This window comes from Trichosurus vulpecula, chromosome 7 (genome assembly GCF_011100635.1).
Source record: "Trichosurus vulpecula isolate mTriVul1 chromosome 7, mTriVul1.pri, whole genome shotgun sequence".
In the NCBI taxonomy this organism is placed as follows: Eukaryota; Metazoa; Chordata; class Mammalia; order Diprotodontia; family Phalangeridae; genus Trichosurus; species Trichosurus vulpecula.
In genome coordinates, this window is record NC_050579.1 from 12,163,900 (window position 1) to 12,184,003 (window position 20,104).

General features: G+C 49.0%; 1 protein-coding gene across 1 annotated transcript in view; it reads right to left on the reverse strand.

Annotated features, from left to right (window-relative positions):
* TRPM2 (transient receptor potential cation channel subfamily M member 2) overlaps positions 1-17,713 on the reverse strand; it is a 45,150-nt gene extending 27,437 nt beyond the window's left edge. The window contains exons 1-11 of the mRNA XM_036769327.1: positions 17,465-17,713; positions 16,391-16,476; positions 13,455-13,623; positions 11,663-11,843; positions 8,410-8,576; positions 7,146-7,326; positions 6,759-6,820; positions 6,068-6,268; positions 4,234-4,336; positions 3,542-3,663; positions 2,411-2,761 (exon numbers count right to left, since the gene is read on the reverse strand). Coding sequence (XP_036625222.1) covers positions 2,411-2,761; positions 3,542-3,663; positions 4,234-4,336; positions 6,068-6,268; positions 6,759-6,820; positions 7,146-7,326; positions 8,410-8,576; positions 11,663-11,843; positions 13,455-13,623; positions 16,391-16,476; positions 17,465-17,647 — 1,806 coding nt within the window. The 5' untranslated portion in view covers positions 17,648-17,713. The remainder of the gene's footprint in view (positions 1-2,410; positions 2,762-3,541; positions 3,664-4,233; positions 4,337-6,067; positions 6,269-6,758; positions 6,821-7,145; positions 7,327-8,409; positions 8,577-11,662; positions 11,844-13,454; positions 13,624-16,390; positions 16,477-17,464) is intronic.
* Positions 17,714-20,104: the final 2,391 nt, after the last annotated feature.

The window sequence follows — 20,104 nt, forward strand, 5'->3', positions numbered from 1 at the left end:
AAGTAGGCACTTATCATCAACTATACATGAGGCCTCAAGATCAGTATGAACAACATTAAGATGTACCTGACTGTCTATCTTTGTCAACCCCTCAGTGCCCAGCACTGAAGACGAATGAATGGATGGATGAATACATGAATGAATGAAAGAAGTACCAGTTTGCTCTGGGGCCTACCACCACCTTCCCCCCCAAAAAAAGAATACTCAGCCCCCACCCCAGAAATCTACTTTCTTTAGCCCTTTAATGATTTTTTCTAAAATTTGTGTCATTTAAAAAAACATCATTTTTAATAACACATCTTAAATTTAATAATTTATTGTAAATTTGTGGGTTTTTCCTGCATTGAAATTTTGATGATGCAATATTGCATCATGTAACCATATAGTATCATCTTGCAAACAAATCGTCACACTCACATATTCCTGCCAAGGCATGCTGTACTTTCTGACAATGTGCAATATGCTCTTCTGCCAACACCTGCTTGTTAAGACTTCTCAGCTGACTTCACCACTCATTGGTTATAACTTGCATTTTGTGTGTTTATTTGGAAAATAATGTAATCGCTATGACTTTAACTCATACAACAGATGAAATATGTACGAAGGGTTTTTCAAAATTTTCTTATCTTATTTTCTTTCCTTATGCTTCTACCACCCTCTTATTTTTATTCAATGACCCTCAAATGCCCCTGAGGCTACTAAATCATTCCCCTAAATCATTCCAGTGCCCCCCAGGGGGTGGTATGGTCCACTTTGGGAGCACAGCATTTGCCTATCCAGCTTCAGAGACAATAGGATCACAGAGGGTTAGAGTTGGGAGGTACCTCTGACTTTTACAAAGGAGGAAACCAAGAGTCAAAGAGGGGAAGGGCCTGCCCAAGGTCATTCCATATTAGATGGAAGACAGAGTCCACTTGGGAAACACATCCTTCTAAAGTTGACTTTCAATCACTTGAAGCCAGATCTTTAAAATAAATAAAACTTCTGCCCTTAGATAGTTTCCTGGGCCACCTAAATTATAGTGAGATACATGGAAGTGAACTTAGGGCTTTCTCAAGTACTTTTGGGTCAGGCCCCTCAGAGAAACTTAGAAACATCTGGAAGAGAAGGACCTTTGGATTGGACTGGCCTGGGGACTCTGAGTGCCCAAGCAGTGGTGACCAGTTATAGAAGGTAATTTCAAGAGGACTCCTTTGGGGATGGACTGATCCAGACACCTGCTGAAGCCCCATCTGGTTATGAGAATCTGTGATTTCAGGATTCTAAAAGTTTAAATAAATGAGCCATTTTTCTGGAGAATGATTTCCTCCGAATCTACTGTAGGATTCTCTGTTCTTGGAAGAGTAGCCATGCCCCAGGTCAAATGAACTCTGGAGTTCCTGAAATGCAGGGCAAAGACTGGCAGAGGCAGATTGGGCAAGGAGGATTCTCTTTCCAATGGCTATAAATCACTCTCTTCATTTGGCTCACAAGATCTGAAAACCACAGAAAGTCACATTGGGAAGGGATCTCAAGAACCATCAATCCAACTCATGCACCAAATTCTTGTTGCCATCCACCTGGGAATGGAAATGCTTTGTGGGCAGAGATTGGTTTGTTTATTTTCCTTATATCCCAGAGACTAGCACAGGGCTTCACTGAGAGCAGGTACTTAATAAATGCTTGTTGACTGAAAGTAACTCCCACTCTAACAAACCCCTCAAGTGGCTGTCTAACCTGTTTGAAGACCTCCAAGGAAGGGTTGCTTACCACCTTCTAAGGCAACAACTCTTATGGTAAAGAAGTCTTTCCTCCCCTCAAGCCTTTGGTTGCTACTCCAACCTTTGATGGCCCATATTGAATTTGCATTACCATTCACTCAAATCCCCAGATCTCACAGAACCACTGTGTTCTAGCCAAGCTGTGCTATCTTCTCCTTGTGACATTGATTTTTTATGCCCAAGGGCACATTTTACATTTATTCCTACTGAATGTGATGTCATTCAATTCAACCTATTGCTCCAGCCTGTCATATACCCCTTTTTGATCCTGACTCAGTCATCCAATAGGTTAGCTACCCCTCATTATTTTGGAATCATGCCTTATCCAAGGCACTGAAAAAAAAATGCTACAGACCAAAGGAATGAAAAGATAAGCAAGGGCAGTGTGGTACTCTGGACAGAGCTAAGGAACCATTCGTATGGGGAATGAACATGGAGGTCAGGTGGGAATAAGAAGATGAGGAGGGGCAGTCCGGTACCTTGGACAGAGATAGGGAACCATCCATATGGGGAATGAACATGCAGGAGAGGTGGGAATAAGGTGAGGAAGGACAGTGTGGTACCTTGGACAGAGCTAAGGAACCACCCATATGGGAATGAACATGGTGGTCAGGTGGGAATGAGCAGAGGGAGAAAAGGCAGCACCGTACATTGAGCTTAATGTGTGGCACCGCCAGGGACAGCCGGGGCCGCTCGCTGTGCTTGGGCTTGGGATACAGCGGTTGTGTGAAGTCTCCGAGCAGCTCTCTGAGCACCTGGGACACGTGGTGCATCTGGATCTTGGGCAGGGATGAGTAGGCAGAGCGCTCCATCTCCTCCATTAGCACCTTCTGCAGCTTACTGTGGAACAGGCTGGAGGGCGCTAAGTTCTCATAGAGGTAAATCAGCGTGTCCCAGGTGACAAATTCCTTCAGGCGGACCCCGTTCTCCAGGAAGAGCTTCACAAACTCAGGCTTGTTGGTGATGAGGGCGGCAGCCATCATTGGGTGCAGATCTGAAGGCTGAGCCAAAAGCAAACCAAGGTCAGCCATGGAAACAACCGGAGCACAGGGGTCCAACCAGAGCAAAGCTAAGGTTATTTCCCATTCACCCATTTGGAGTCACCCAGATGAACAATTCAGCTGGATGAACTTTTGGCAGTTTCTAGGGGTTCCCTGGGAGTTTCCCAAATGTGTGGCTATTATAAGCATGAGCTGACACCTACTCCAGATAGCACAGTTAATGTACTCCATAGACACGTCTGTACCCAGATTCAGTGTTTGAGGGGAATGCCTTGCAAGCAGCTGGCCCCAGCTCTCACATAGGAGAAGGACCCTCTTAAGTGCCAGAAAATGCCACAGCCCTGCATCTTACTGACAACAGGGTCATCTGTGCCTCTGGTGGACCACACGTGTGACAATGGATCCAAGGTTACTTTTGAGTGGTGGTGTTTCATTCAGCACATCACTTCTCCACGGGTTTGCTGAAAACTAATTACTGATTCAGGCTGGATCATCTGGGTTTGCTTATTGTTCGCACGGAATTGCTGGCCATGAGTAAAGGCTTGGCATGCCCGTGGATTCCTGCAATAGTTCTGAGGCCTCAGAGGGTCCACAAGCCACATGTGGGGGACCATCACCTGGTCAGCATTTTCTGAGGTGCTGATTGTCTAGGACTGTCTACAAAGTACCCAGCAGTTTCTCCCATTGGAGTTCTGCAAAAGCCAAAGGCTTGACTGCCAGTGAGATGATCAGGCAATTTAATACAATCACCAAATTGCCACCATACCTTCAGGGACCTACCTTCCACTGGCGCTCATCTGTGAAAATCTCACTTCGAGCAATATCCACCCTGTTCCAAGCAACGGCCAACTTCAGTTGATGGTCCCAGTTCTCATGGCCCACGTGGTCATGATTCCTTGAGGCTAAAGGTAGAAGGGAGAAGAGAATGGAAGGCTTAGGATGGGGCTCAGAGCATCTGAAGCCCAGGGTCCCTGGCTTCCTCACCTGCCCCAGCAGAACCCAAGGGTCCAGCATTTGTCCCTGAATCCAATCCCAGCATTGGCTCAGGTGAATACATTGCAATTTATTTGCCTAGCTTACTCCCTCCGCCTCCCTCTCTCTTTCATTTTTGCTGACATTTGTTGCTCTTAAGCAGAGAGAGCGAGATCATGCAGATGGAATGGTGAGTCTAAACAGCAGCCTCTCTCCCCCTATTAGAACGTAAGCTCCTTGTGGGCAAGGAAAGTCCTGCTTTTTGTTTTGGTATCTTCAGTGCCTAATGTAGTACCTAATACATAGTAAGCATTTGATGCTTTTCTGTTCACTTATTCATCTATCCATCCATCCATCTATCCATCCATCCATTCATCCATCCATCCATTAATTCACATGAGCAAGGAACAAAGCAGGCATCAGCAACCAGCACTCCTATGCCATCTACCCAGGCTTTGCTCACACCCTCCATGGGACCCTACCCCCACCCAGCTGCTCACCTTTTAGCAGTGCCTGAAGGATGGCCACATCCACATCCTGCTGGCCATTTTTGCCTTCACGGTAGATAGTCAGCAGCTGTCTCTTCCGCACGATGTCTTGGATCTGCAACAAATCACCCTGGAATGGATGAGCCAGCAAGGCCAGACCCCATGCTTATCTAAGTAGGTGCCATTTCCTGCAGTCAGGGGAAGCCCTGTGGCCGATCCCTGCTACCAGCATGTGGGCTTGAAGGGACACCCCCTCCCTGCTGCCAGGCCCTGAGTCTATTTGCCACAGAGTAACCCTGAGCCCTGGGGCTCACTCCCACTATATTGGAGCCAGCTGCCAGTCCTGCACTTGGTGCCCCACAGCTCCCAAGCCCCACTATTTTGCTGGCCAAGAGTGAACCCAACTTTGGCACAGTGTGACCCTCCAGAGTAGGTGGTGGCCACAGCTATAAATCACAGCCCCTCCCTGACTGGACAGAAGATTCCTGGAGGTTCCATGGCCCCAGACCATTCATGTCTCTAAGCTGGTCTTCTACGGCAGCCCACTGAACATCCCAGCACTATTTTCCTTTTATTTTTTGGTTTTAAAATTTATTTTCTTTGTTTGGGTTTTTTGGAGGGGAGAAGGCAAGGCAATTGTGGTTAAGTGACTTGCCCAAAGTCACATAGATAGTAAGTGTCAAGCGCCTGAGGTCAGATTTGAACTCAGGTCCTCCTGACTTCAGGGCTGGTGTTCTATTTGCTGCACCACCTAGCTGCCCCTAAAATTTATTTTCAAATGAAGATCTTCCTTCTCTCCCTCCCCAACCACACACCACACCTGTACACACTCTCTATTCATACAAGCATGTATGTGCACACAGACATACAAACACACATGCACATACTTCACTTGTGTGCACACACCGCACATACAAGCATGCAGTACACACATACACACGCACTCCTCTGGGGCCATCTCCATCAGTTGGCATCTACTTGAGAAATGCAAACTCATTTGCCCATTAACTTGCTTCCATGATGCTTAAGACAATCATGTTGATGCCGGGGTCCCCAGGGACACATCTGCCTCCTTCCCTCCGCGAGTGCCTTGCGGCCTTCCTTGGTTGACATCCCGTGTCCACCCAGCCTCCTGATCATCAAGGCCACCTCCTAAAACCCTAGTCCTCCCAAGCCCCATGACTGCAAGTCAAAGGGAAGCCTACTCTTGCTCAGTATGACAAAATGGGCCTCCCTGAGAGGTTATGAGCTCCCTGTCACTGGACTGGTTCACTTGCATGACTATTAGTTAAGGATGTCACAGAAGGACTAGGTGAAAGGCTAGGTCAGCCAGCTGGATGACTGTCACCCAGAAGAGGAAAAGATGGTTCCACCACATCCCAGTGTCTACACCACCAGAATGGTCAGGGAGCGCATGACTGCCTGGAACATCCTCTGTCCTGGACTGTGCTAAGGAGTCAGCCACCCAGCTTCTTTCTGGCTGTGCTGACCCAGCCTTGCTGGGACCAGAGAGAGGCCCAGAGGGTGCAATCTCCTCAAGGGCAAGCATCATTTCTCTGCTGTCTGTGCACACCCAACATTGAGTAAGGCCTGGCACACAGTTAGGTGCCTCATGAAGTCTTGCTTGTTGGATACTAAGGTAGCGTCTCAGTGCTAGGGTGTGAACTCATCTAGGCCTGGTGCCCCTCCTGAGGCCCTCCTGACTGTGCCTTCCAGGTCTATTCTGTGCCCTCTTGGCATCTCCTGACAAGTGTTCCCCCTGGCACAGTGCCCCAGTGTGGCCTGGGCATGGTCCTACCTCATGCTGCCTTCTGTCCCAAAGCCCTCACTCCCACACCAGTCTCACCTTCTTGGTCCACTCCACAATCTTGCTCTCAGTAAATGTCTCAAAAGTCTCATGGAAAAGCAAGCTCAGCTTCTTCTGGATCAGGGAGATGGTGATTTCTGAGATGGGTAGGTTCGCCACCTGAGCGATGACGTCAGCCACACGTCCCGAGCCCTCCACAATCACACAGGGGGTGCCATTGGTCATGGCATTGAAGATGGTCTGGAGCACAAACGAGAGGACAATGCACCTCTGAAGTGACCGGAGGAGCTTTGGGGAAGCCTGGGGTGGGGTGGGTAAACCACTAGCCCAGAAGGACTCCCTGGTGGGAACTTTAAAACTGATGAATCCCTCATGAGGAATTGATAGGGACAGGGGCTGGACCTATGATCTCATTAATTTAGAGGACCCTCAGGCGAGGAAACCCCTCAACTGATGGAGATTGACACCCTTCCCTGCAACCTTCTAACCCTTAGTGAGTTGTCAGGAACTTGTCCAGAGTCGCACAAAGTCAGGACTTGAACCAGATATTCCTGGCTCCACAGGCAGCTCTCTGCCCACTATGCCACACTGCTGCCTGACAAAGCAACCAACACACTTTTGATAGCACTTTCCCAGCTATCTGGTTTAAGGGTGATTTTCTTCTCCGCTAATGCTTCTTTCTCTTCCTTCCTTAGGAAGCCGTCCCTCAGCCCCTGTGGTCTATACTTACATCCAACGTGCCAGGTCCTCCCTCTAGGACCACACAGACAATTGGAATCTTGATAGCCACCCCTATGGACAAACACAGGTTAGGTCAGATGAAAGCTCAGACCTAGGGAGAGCCCAGTTGAGAAACAAATATATTTATTTCTAATTACGACGTCACCTCCAGTTTGGGACCTATTATAGGCAACATGGCCAACTCAAAAAGATGGACCAAAGGAGGTAATGAGAGGAGGTCACCCTGTCCATCCATATCTACTAGTTCAAAAGCTTCCTTTTTAGGTGATGACACACTAGTGGGGGCTCTTCTCACGAACTATGAGGATATACAAATATACACCCACACAACTCTCCCTCTCCTTCTAGATCCCCATTTACTCCCTGCACCTGTTACCTCCTTTTTCTTTTGTCTGCTCTGAGATGAATTTCTCCAGCTTAGTCCTCAGGAGAATCTCCACACCATATCTGCCATGGGTTCCATCATCCACAAGGATGAAGTGGGAGTGGTTGTTGTCCAGGCAGGAAAGATTTCCTTGGCTCTCCTCATCCAAGATATACTCAGCTGGGAAGCCTCCCTGGAGACAGCCAAGAGAACGTTTGGGGTCCTAGGGTCTTAGAATCATTGACCTAGGGTTGGCAGGGACCTCAGAGGCCATCTAGTCCAAATGAGGCCCAGAGAAGAAGGATATCTTGCCAAATTTGGCAACTAGAGTACCAAACACGAAGTCTGATGCCAGGTTGCCATGGGAGGGCTGGCCTGCATAAGTCAGAGAGCACCAAACCAGGGTGGCTACCATTCATGAGGCCTTTCCTGACCCCTCAGCACCTGCTTCCAGCCCCAAGACAAATGCCCTCATATTGATTGGGCTTAGATTCTGCTTTCCTTATGTGTGTATGTTGTTCCTAGATAGAACAGAAGTTCCCTGAGGGCAGGGTCTGGTTCATTTTTACCTTTGTATCCCTAGTACCCAACACAGTACCTGGCACACAGAAGGTGCTTACTAAACACTTGTTGATTGGTCGACCATTGGCTTATAATAAGAATAATAATCATATATATATATATGTATATATATATATATATAGTACCTACTGTGTGCCAGGCACTGTGCTAAGTGCTTTATAATTATCACCTCATTTGATCCTTGAGATAGGTGCTGTTATTATGCCCACTTTACATTTGAGGAAACTGAGGCCTACAGAAGTGGCTTGCCCAGGATCACACAGCTAGGAAGCTCTGGGACCACATTTGAACTCAGGTCTTCCTGACCCCAGACCCGGTGCTCTGGAGGGGTGGCACCCTCTGGCTGCTTCCCTAGCTGCACTCATCCCCATTTGAAGTTCATGAAAATAAGACTTTCAATGACCCAAGAGTGACTAAGAGGTAGGCAGACATAAGCATTTAATACATGCATGCTCACTAATTGATAGATTGACTGAAGTCAAGCCCTAACCCTCACTGAAGTGGATGCTTGGGATGTGTCTCATAAAACCTTGCAAGTCTCCTTCTCTCCCCCTCTTCCTTCCCTTTTTCTCTTCTCTGCTCCCCTCTCCCCTTGCCTCCCTCTTCTCTCTCTGCCTCTTACCCTCCCTCCCACTGGGATGCAGGATCTTCTGCTCTGGTCCCCCACAAGCATGGATCCAACTGTCCAACTCACCGTGGGATAGATCAAACTCTCGCGATTGTGCACAGTACCCCAAGTGGCGATTCCAATGGTGATGACTTCCCCTTCCTTATAGCTGCTGCTCAGACTGAAGTCTCGCACAGCCTCCCCCACCTGCTTCATAACCCCGGTATGTGAGCCCCCAGTTATGATCCAGGCCCCTAGAAAGAAAGGTTACAGATGGGCAGGGATCTCAAAGCACCCACGGGGCCCTATCTTGCCCTCCAGGGAAAAACACTGAACCCATAGGGCCACTGTAGTATCACCACAGGTCTTCTTGGAAATTCCAGGCCTCATTCCAAATGAAAGCACAAGCTCCTCCTGACCCCGACCCTCAGTCCCATATCCTATCTGTTATTTTTCAGGCCATGGAAAACTGGGAAAACATATCAAACTGGATGTCCAGTAAACATCTCAGACTCATCATGTCCAAAATAGAACTTATCTTTTCCCCTAAACCATTCCCCACCCCTACACACACACACACACACACACACACACACACACACACACCTTCCCAATTACTGTAGAGGGCAATACCGTCCTCCCAACCTTGGAGTCATCCTGGACTCCTCACTATCTCTCATCACCCAGATCCAATATGGTGCCAAGGCCTATTGATTCCACCTCTGCTACATCTCTTGTGGATATTCCATCTCTGCTACATCTGTTGTGGATTCCACCTCTGCTACATCTCTTGTCAATTCCACCCCTGCTATCTCTTGTGGATATTCCACCTCTGCTACATCTCTTGTCGATTCCACCCCTGCTATCTCTTGTGGATATTCCACCTCTGCTACATCTCTTGTGGATTCCACCTCTGCTACATCTCTTGTGGATATTCCACCTCTGCTACATCTCTTGTCAATTCCACCCCTGCTATCTCTTGTGGATATTCCACCTCTGCTACGTCTCTTGTGGATATTCCACCTCTGCTACGTCTCTTGTGGATATTCCACCTCTGCTACATCTCTTGTCAATTCCACCCCTGCTATCTCTTGTGGATATTCCATCTCTGCTACATCTCTTGTGGATATTCCACCTCTGCTACATCTCTTGTGGATATTCCACCTCTGCTACATCTGCTACATCTCTTGTGGATATTCCACCTCTGCTACATCTCTTGTGGATATTCCACCTCTGCTATATCTCTTGTGGATATTCCACCTCTGCTACATCTCTTGTCGATTCCACCCCTGCTATCTCTTGTGGATATTCCATCTCTGCTGCATCTCTTGCTGATTCCACTTCTGCTACATCTCTTGTGGATATTCCACCTCTGCTACATCTCTTGTGGATTCCACCTCTGCTACATCTCTTGTGGATATTCCACCTCTGCTACATCTCTTGTCAATTCCACCCCTGCTATCTCTTGTGGATATTCCACCTCTGCTACATCTCTTGTGGATATTCCACCTCTGCTACATCTCTTGTCGATTCCACCCCTGCTATCTCTTGTGGATATTCCATCTCTGCTGCATCTCTTGTGGATATTCCATCTCTGCTGCATCTCTTGCTGATTCCACTTCTGCTACATCTCTTGTGGATATTCCACCTCTGCTACATCTCTTGTGGATATTCCACCTCTGCTACATCTCTTGTGGATATTCCACCTCTGCTACATCTCTTGTGGATATTCCACCTCTGCTACATCTCTTGTGGATATTCCATCTCTGCTACATCTCTTGTGGATATTCCACCTCTGCTACATCTCTTGCTGATTCCACCTCTGCTACATCTCTTGTGGATATTCCACCTCTGCTACATCTCTTGTTGATTCCACCCCTGCTATCTCTTGTGGATATTCCATCTCTGCTGCATCTCTTGCTGATTCCACTTCTGCTACATCTCTTGTGGATATTCCACCTCTGCCACATCTCTTGTGGATTCCACCTCTGCTACATCTTTTGTGGATTCCACCTCTGCTACATCTCTTGTGGATATTCCACCTCTGCTACGTCTCTCATCAATTCCGCCTCTGTAACATCTTTCCAATACCCCCCTTCTTCTCTCTGATCTTGCCCCCACCCTGGTGCAGGCCCTCATATCCTCACACCTGGATTATGGCCATGGCTGCTGGGGGTCTGCCTGCTTGAAGATCCTCCCCACTCCATTCCATCCTCCACTCAACCACTTAAGTGATTTTCCTCAAGTGCGAGTTCAATCACGTCACCCCCTACTCAGTAAGCTCCAGTGCCTCCCCACTGCCCCTGAAAGCAAATGCAAAACTATCTCTTTGGTGTTCAAAGCCCTTCATCACCAGCCCCTTCTTTCTTTCCAGTCTTCTTACACTTTAGTCCCTAATACACACTCTTCAATCCTATGACCCCAGCTTCCTGGCTTTACCATGAACGAGACCTTCTATTTTTCTGCTCTGGACATTCTCTCTGGCTGTCATCCCCCATGCCTGGAACACTTTCCCTCCTTGGCCCTGATCGCTGACCTCCCTGGACTCCTTTATGTCCCAACTAAAATCCTACCTCCTACAGGAAGCCTTCCCCAACCCCTCTTAGTTCTAAGGAAAACATAATCACCATCATCCCAAAAAGTGTTTCTCAATTCCTTTCATTTTTAACCCTGCTGGGACTTTGCAGTCTCAGGGTCAACTTTCCAGGGACAACCAGACAGTGTAGCCCATGGTCCTTCTGATCTGGAGCCTGGTCTCTCATAGGACCATATACATGGCACCAGGAGGGGCCTTCAAGAGTATCAAATCCAAGCCCCTCATTTTAGAGGAGAGGAAATTGAAGCCCAGAGAAGTCAAATGACTTGCCCAGGGTCACATAACCAGTGAATATCTGGATTCAAACTCAGGTCTTTCTGACTCTCAAGTCCAGAACTCTGTACCTGTGGCGCCCCCTAGCTGCAGCATGGCTATAAGCCATAAACTATGCCAAGAAAATGCACATTCACAGCACTTGTAAAACATCCCTTCTCAGTCAGACTCTGCTCAGTGCCAAGAAGATTCACCCCACGACCAACTCCAATTCCAGAGGACTCATGATAAGACAGGCTGCCCACCTCCTGAGGCAGAGGTGATGGGCAGACTCTGCTTGGGTGGATGGATAGGTACATGAATGGATGGATGGAGCAGTAGATGGATATATGGGTACATGAATGGATGTGCAGGTGCATGAATGGGTAGGTGGGTGGATGAATGGAAAGTTGCATAGATGAATGCATGAAGATGATGGAGAGGTAGTGGGTGGAAGGTCTTGATTTGCCTCCTGCCCACCAGCACACCTACCTGTTGTCTGTGCCACCTTGACTAAGCCCCTTCTGAAGATGCTCTTCAGTCTGACTTTCATGTTGAAGTTTTTTGCTCCTCCAGTGACGGAGATCAGGAGGTTGGGAACGTCGAGCCCCCAGTGCTGTGTCATGAGGTGGTAGATCACACCGGGTGGAGTGTCCTGAGACACGCGTACATACTGCAGAAGGGTCAAAACACACAGAGCCAAGAGGGAAATAAAGGTCATGCAGACCCTGCGTTGAAAAGACCACAGGGATTTGTCACAATGGATGTGAAGAAACAAGGTAAAGGAGGCACTGAGTGAGCTGGCTTTTTAGACTCCTCCCAATAAGTTCCAGTGGTTCCCTATTATCTCCCAGATCAAATACAAACACCAGGGTTTGGCATTCAAAGCCCTTCCCAGTCAGACTCCCACCTTCCTTTCTGCTTTCCTCTTTTCCAAGTCCTTTATAATCAGCCTAATTAGCTTATTTGCCATTTCTCACCCACAACCTCCATCTCCTGTCTCTGCGCCTTTGCATTGGCTGTCCCACCTACCTGGAATGCCCTCCCTTCTTACTGCTACTTCTCAGAATCTTGAGAATTGTTCAAGTGTCAACTTCTCTATGGAAGTTTTCCTGGCCCCTGTGGCTGCTAGTGACCTTTCCCCAATCCTTTCAAAAAATTTGTCTGGTATCAGTTTTACACATACCTATCTTATTTTCCCAGCTAGACTACAAACTCTTGAGGGCAGGGACAATTTCCCTTTTGGATCTCCAGCACTCAGGACAATGCCTAGCTCATAGCAGGTGCTTAATAAATGCCTGTTCTTTGATTAATTAGCATCCTCTACACCTGTAAGGGAGCTAGACCAGCCTAACCTCTCATTAACATTGCTTCCTTCCTTAAGCCCTCAGGGAAGACCAGCTCCCTGGAATCCCAAAGGGGCACTACTTCTGTAGGAAAGAAGGGGAAGAGGCCCCCTTGGGGAACCCATGTATCTCACCTGAAGGGATCTCTGAGAACTGGGTCCTGGGCCAGAGTCTGGGCTACCCCTTCTCCCACAACTGAAAGATGGCAACCTACCTCAACTAGATTATAAGCCCTTTAAGGGCAGAAACCAAGTCTTTTCAGTTCAATCCAGCCAATATTTATTAATCACTTACTGTATGCAAGGCCCTAGGATACAAACATAATGGCCTTTGTCCTCCTGAAGTCTGTGTTCTATCCATCACTGTGTCCTTACCAGCACAGGGTCTAGCCCACGACACATCTTCAGGCAACACAGGCTAACCTGGGCTGACTACACCAGGATGAAGGGCTGTTCAGCCTCCATGAAGGGACACCCAAAGCATCTTCCCATTTTCTTCCCCCATGGGAGGCAGGGGGGAGAGAGTCAATGCCCTGGCATGGAGAGGCGGGCACTCCTTCAGCACGAGGCAGCTGGTGGCCAGTGGATAGAGTTCTGGGTCTGGAGTCAGGAAGGCCTGAACTTGAATTCTGCCTACCAGCTGTGTGACCCTGGACAAGTTGCTTTGACCTCTATCTGCCTCTGCTTCCTCATCTGTAAAATGGGGAAATGATAGCATCTACCTCCCAGGGTCATTGTGAGGCTCAAATGAGATAATAATTGTAGAACGCTCAGCACGGCGCCTGGCAAGCAGTAGGTGCTTAATAAGTGCGTATTTCCTTCCCCCTTCCCTTTGGGCTTCAATGGCCTTGCTTACCCAACAGGAGCATCCAGACATCAGCATGACAGAATCTGGGAACCAAGAGTCCCCCAAGAACAACAAAGTCACGGAGAACCAACCTTTCCCACCTTCTGTCCCAAGCCTGTGAAGACAATGTCCCCAAAGGCGTCGGTGGGCATCTCCTGGACGTGCCTCTTCAGGTCCCATTCTTTGCCCTGGAACACTTGGGGCTTGGTGGCCTCCTCCAGGTGCTGCTCCCTCGTGTAGCCACACTCGCACACCACCTTCCTGAAAGGGCACACCCCTCATCAGTTACAGCCCACCCATGAGCAGCTATGAAGCACCGACTGCATGCCAAGTGCAAGACATACACAGATGGAGGGGCCCAGACAGTCTCTGCTCTCAAAGATCCATGGAGGGGGAGCAGGAGAGATACAGAATGAGGATGCTCACAAATAATTTGTGGTTTGTTCAGCAGGAATGGGGCAGAGGAGAAGGCCCTAGGGCTGAGGCTCAGAGGAGACAAAGAATCCCACTGCAGAGCTCAATCCACACCTCACCTGAAGCACAGGTAAGCCTGGGGCTACACCATTCTCAACAATTCAGCCTCTATTTGAATACTTCCAATGATGGAGAAATCACCAGCTTCAAAGGCAACCAATTTCATTGCCAGACAAGTGAATTTAGAAAGTTCTTCCTTAAACGATAAATGTTGGAGAAGATGTGGGAAAATTGGAACACTGATGCATTGTTGGTGGAGTTGTAAACTGATCCAACCATTCTAGAGAGCAATTTGGAACTATGCCCAAAGGGCTTTAAAACTGTTCATACCCTTTGATCCAGCAATACCACTACTAGGTATATATCCCAAAGAGATCATAAAAAAGGGAAAAGTACCTACAGGTACAAAAATATTTATAGCACCTCTTTTTGTGTTGGCAAAAAATTGGAAATCAAAGGGATGCCCATCCATTGGGGAATGGCTGAACAAGTTGTGGTATATGGATATAGTGGAATACTATTGTGCTATAAGAAAGGAGGAGACAGATTTCAGAAAAACCTGGAAAGACTTATATGAACTGACGCTGAGTGAAGTGAGCAGAACCAGGAGAACATTGTACACAGCAGCAACTATATTGTGGGAGGACCAACTTTGCTAGACTTAGCTTCTTCTCATCAATACAATGATCATGATCAAAAATGCATCCAGAGAAAAAACTGTGGAGTCTGAATGCAGATCAAAGCAGACTATTGTCTCTTTTTCTTTTCTTTCTTGTGGTTTTGCCTTTTGTCCTGATTCTTCTTTCACAATATGACTAATGTGGAAATATGTTTAACATAATTATACGTGTGTATAGCCTATATCAATTTGTTTACCATCTTAGGGAGAGGGTAGGGAAGAGAGAGTAGGAGAAAAAATTGGAATGCAAAATCTTATAAAAATGAATGTTGAAAACTATATTCAATGTAATTGGAAAAAAAATACCATTAAGTGGAAAAAACAATTTTTTTTTAAAGTTCTTCCTTGCATTGGGCCAGAATCTACCCCCCTGCACCTTGCACTCCTTGGTGCTAGCTCAGTCACAAGTCTTTGCCTCATTGACAGCTGACAGTTGTAGACAGCTTCCAAGCTTTGCCTTTCCTGAGTCTTCCTCAGGCTGGACACCCCCACCTGCTCCTGCCTCTGCTCATGGGAGAGTTGTCACTGTCCTCACTGCCTTCTCTGCCAGACCCAGCTTCCCAGTGAGCCCCTAAACATCTGGTGTCCAGAGCTCGACACGATCTTCCTGATGGGTTGTGATAGAAGCAATATTCTAAGCTCTGCCCCATGCAGGTCCTTGAGACTGGGTTGACTCAGGCTGTGGTCGTCCCTTCTTCACCGCTGGAGCACAAAGCTGCCCCAGGAGCTCCAGGTACATCTTGAGGCTTGGCCATGGACTATGATGGACAGTGCAGCCAGGCGAGCATCACCTGGCTAAATTGACTCAGACGTCCTCAATACCTACCCCTGATGAATCTCCTTTTGCAATGGCAAAGTCAACCACTTTCTGTTAACTGTTGAATGATCCATTAAAAGTGTCTCCTTTTGTTCCTATATCCCTCATACAACTACCAGGAGATGAGCCTGAGGCAGGCCCGGCCCAAAACAATCAGCTAGTCTTGCAGGATTGAAACACTGAGGTGGGAGATTGGGGATAGAGGGGAAGGTGACCCTGGGTAGGCCTCTACACTTCTGATGGTGCTTTTGGGAATATCTAGAGGTCTCCTACTCCAGGGAGGTTCGAGGGGCGGGCTACCTGTGGCAATTCCACAAACACAGACAGAAGTGAGCCTGTTCTGGGTCCTGAAGAACAGCGTCTTGAAGATCACTTTGGTAAAGTGTGTTTTAGGCCTTCCAGCCTGCTCCCTTCATCATGCCCTCCACATGTTCCACCGGGCAATAGCGTTAGAGCTCATAATAGAAAAGGACAAGTCAGAACTAGACAAATTCTGCCCTTTGATGGGCCTTTGGCTGGCTGATGACTGCCATGATCCGTGACCTTGGGGAAGGAGTCCAGTTGTAAGGGAGTTACATCTGTGTGTGAATGAGGAAGCAGCCTCCCGCCCTTTAACAACACAAGGATACAGATACTTGTAGCCCCCTCATGTGGACTTGGTCTCATGCTGCTCTTTAGCATCGACTTTCTGAGCCACTGTGTAGGACTGTCCATTTGTCCTTGTTCAGTTTAATCTCCCTAGCTTTCCCCTGTCCCAGAGATCTTAGGGCACCCAGAAACATGCCCAACCATTGCCCCATTGTTGACCCAGAGGAAGGTAAGTCTCAGAATTTGACTCTGAAATAAGGACCTGGGTGAGGGTGAATGGAAATGCCAAGGGCTGGTGGGGAGAAGAGGGATTCAGCAGAGAAAGGCCAGAACGCCCTGCTGCAGACCCAGGGGAAACTTCCTCAGCCATTCATTGGTGGCTGCCTCTTCACAAACTGCTTCCTGGCAAAATGGAGAAGGGAGAGGGGCAGAGATTGGGGGATGAGACCCACCCAAAGCATCTTTCCTACCCAGAGTCTGACGTTTTGGAACTTTCAACAAAATACACGCACTCCTTCTTCTTAATGTTCTCCGGAATCCACGAGCTGAGGTTCTCCTGGGAAGAAGAAAAGCAAAGAGGCCACTGGGGAGGGGGAGAGGTGCTCAAGAGAGCATTGGGCATCTCCATCACACCCAGTGTGGGATGATGGTGGGTGGGGTCCTCCCTCCTGGCCAGGTCACCATCCCAGATGGACCAAAGGGCGCCTGAGCCTCAAGCCTCACATCTGTGGGAGCCCTGAGACCAGCTGAGCCCATTCTTCTCACAAGCTCTCAGAGGCAGCACCAAAAGAAAAAGTCTCTCTGGGCCACTTGTCACCTGGCCAAAGGAATCTCCAATTTCTGCTGCCCCTAAGGTCCATAAAGAGACTCCTTGGAAGCAGGGCATGAAAGCATCATCACCCCCATTTTTCAGGTGTGGCAACTGAGACTCTGAGGGAGCGAGTGACTTGCTTCGGGTCACACAGCTGCCAATGTTCGATGGAGTATTCAAACCCAGGACTTCTGGCTCCAAGTCCCACGCTCCAGCCACCTCTCTATGCTACCCCTCAAGCACTGCCCTCCTTGTACAGCTCTGGCTGCTAGAGCTGCCCTTTGACTACTGGCCCCAGCCAGCGGCCACTCATACCAGGGGAGAAGCAATGTGCGCTTCCCTGGCCTTTGACCAGTCACTGTCCCATAAGGATGACAGGACAGGGCAAGAGGAGGGGAGCAGAGGGGCAGGGCAGGAGCAGGGTGGTCTGATAAAGTCACTAATAACTGTGTGAATCAGTGAGTGAATGAAGAGATGAATGAGATGAGCAGAAGGGTGGCTGAGGTCTGGATCACTAGCAGAGAGATAGAGAGAGATGACCCGCAAGGGCAGGGGGTGCTTTGGGGGGTGGAAAGGGAAGGGGAAGGGAGGAGGAGAGAGGAGGCGGGGGAGAGGAGGAGAAAGGATGGCAGGGGAAGGAAGGGGGAAGGGAGAAGGAGAGAGGACTGGAGGGTGGGGTGGGGGGAAGGGAGGAGGAGAGAGGACGGGGGCTGGGGGTGGGGTTGGTCCTCACCTTCTCATTGTTGCCAAAAGCATACTGGGGCCTCTTCGTTTTGGAGCGGCCACTGTTGCTTCTCCTGAGGTTAGGGACCATTTCGAGTTTTGAGATCTTCTTGGGAGGGATGATGTAGCCTTCCTCCTCCTCGTCGTCCTCCTCCTCCTCAGAACTGGTCTTCTTCAGTCGGGAGGGCTCCATCCCGGCTCCTTGGGCTCAGCACTGGATCTGCTCCCCTCCTGAGAGCAGGCATCTCCCCCACTCACGCTCTTGGGAATCTCTGGAACACTGTGTTTGGGGGACAGTGACACAGATCAGAGCAGCCAGGCAAGAATAAAGTACCAGAGGGAAGGAGGATCTGGCTCAGAACTCTGTCCAAATCAGGAAGCCCTGAGCTCAGGTTCTTCTACCAAAGCCTGATGGCTAGGTGACCCTGGGCAAGTCACTTAACTCCTCAGATCCTGAAGCAGGTAGTGACCTGCACCAGTGGAGGGAGTTTCCTGACCTAGGAGATCCTTGTACCCATAAAAAATGTGGGTCCTGACTAGAGAAGAAACCAAAGCCACCCTAAAATGAGATGAGCTCCTTTCCCCATTTCTGGAAGCCTCAGGAGGTTTCGAGATCCATGCAGGTCTAAACAATTTGGATATGTGATCGTGGTGGCTGGGGTGACTGGCTCTAGAAGGCTCTGGGAGAAGTTCTGAAGGTCATCGCCAGCTGGGAGCTGTGTGGCCATGCCATCTGCCTCACAGGAGGACACAGGAAGGACATTCTCCACCCCTGCCACCTTAACAGACAATGCCTGGAGGACTTGCCCAGGTCTCCAGAGGGCTGGGGTCAATTCAATACAATTCCATCATCCCCTATTAAGTGCTTGCTGTGGGCTAGATCAAATGTGACCTCTGAGCAGACACTGTCACTTCCCTGTCTGCCTCAGTTTCCTCAAGTGTTAAAATGGGGATAAGAACAGCCTCCATCTCCCAGAGTTGTTGTGAAAATCAAATAAGATCGTATAGCACCGTGGTGCCTGGCACGTAACAAGGACTTAGTAAATGCTCCTTTCCTTCCCTTCCCCTTCCCCAGACAGACTGACTGCTCTGTGCATCCCCTTCCTCTGCTGTAAACATGGTTCTCTAGGCAGAGGGGTGGCCTTTAGATCAATTCTAGTCATGGAATCATAGGGACCTGGGACCTCAGAGACCAGCAGGTTTCTGATCTCTGTTTACCAGAGAGGCTTAGTGACTCATCCAGGGTCACTCAGCCCAGTAGAGCTGCTGCATGACCTGAGATCCTCTGACTCTGGAAGCAGGGCTTCTCTCAGGGGGTCTATAAATTGACACCTGTCCTAGTAAGTCTTAATATCCCCCAAAATGAGGTCTGGGGATATACCACTTATTCCAAGTGCTAGACCCAGTTTGGCTTCTTTCTACCTGTGTAACCTTGGCCAGGTCATAGACCTATCTCTGGGCTGCATGGCCTCCACATCTGTAAGCTCCCCAGCCCTAAAAACATCCCTCATTAATCCTGCCAACCCGTTAGATATCACCCCATGCTTCTCTTCCCCTCTGTGGCTAAACTTGAGAAGGCCATCCCCACCAGCTCCTTCCTGGCTTCTGACCTCTTCAGTACATGGACTGCTGCTCCAGGGTCACCAGTGATCTCCCAATTGCCAGATCGAATGGTCTCTTCCCAGTCCTCATCCTTCCTGGTCACTTGGAAGCCTTGGATGCCACTGGCCAGTCCAGCCACCACTGACCAGTCCAGCCACCACTGGCCAGTCCAGCCACCACTAGCCAGTCCAGTCACATAGCCTATTTCCTGCTTCTCACACCTGATTCTTCATCTCCCCTCCATAGCTTTTCACTGGCTGTTCTCCATTCCTGGAATGCATTCCTTCCTTGTCCCCACTCTCCGAACCCCTCAGTTCTGTCAAGGCTCAGCTCAAACTGCACCTCCTGCAAGGAGACCTTGGCTGATGTCTCCCAGCTGCTCATGCCTTTCCTTCTGGGGTCCCCTTCCATCCTCTCTATGTGTCTCAGGTATAAACGGCATCTCCTGCATTGGACGGTGAGCCTCCCAAGGGCAGGGACTGCTCTTGCCTTTCTCTGTCTTCCCCACACCTAGCAGGATGCCCGGCACACAGTAAGCGCCTCAAAGGTGCCCAGTGATTGGTTAATTGTCCTTCCCGCTTCCCTGTCCTACAAAGCCCCCAGCCCTAGAGATGTGGGTCATTCTGCTGCTTCTTGTGACCAGGAGACCCCCTTCCCTCACTCTGGCCTCACTTTCCTTGACCCAGAGTTAACTGGTTCAATCACATGCCATCCTTTACCTGGGAATCTTTCACTATGACTACTGCCACTTTGTCACCCCGAAGTCTAAATTACCCCCAGTTTCTACCACCTTCCCTCCTCCTCAGTGCTGCCGACCTGATGATGGAGGAAGTCACAACTGAGCTGGCTGGCTCTGTTCCAAACGGACATGATTACAGCTCTGCTGGACTCTCCCTGCCCGCCACAGTACATGGACCATGGAGATGGAGACAGGGAGACCTGAGTTCAAATTCAGGCTCAGACTCTTGGGAGATGTGTGACCTGAGGCTAGTCCCTTCACCTCAGTCTGCCTCCACTCCTTCTACTATAAAATGGGGGTAATATCCCC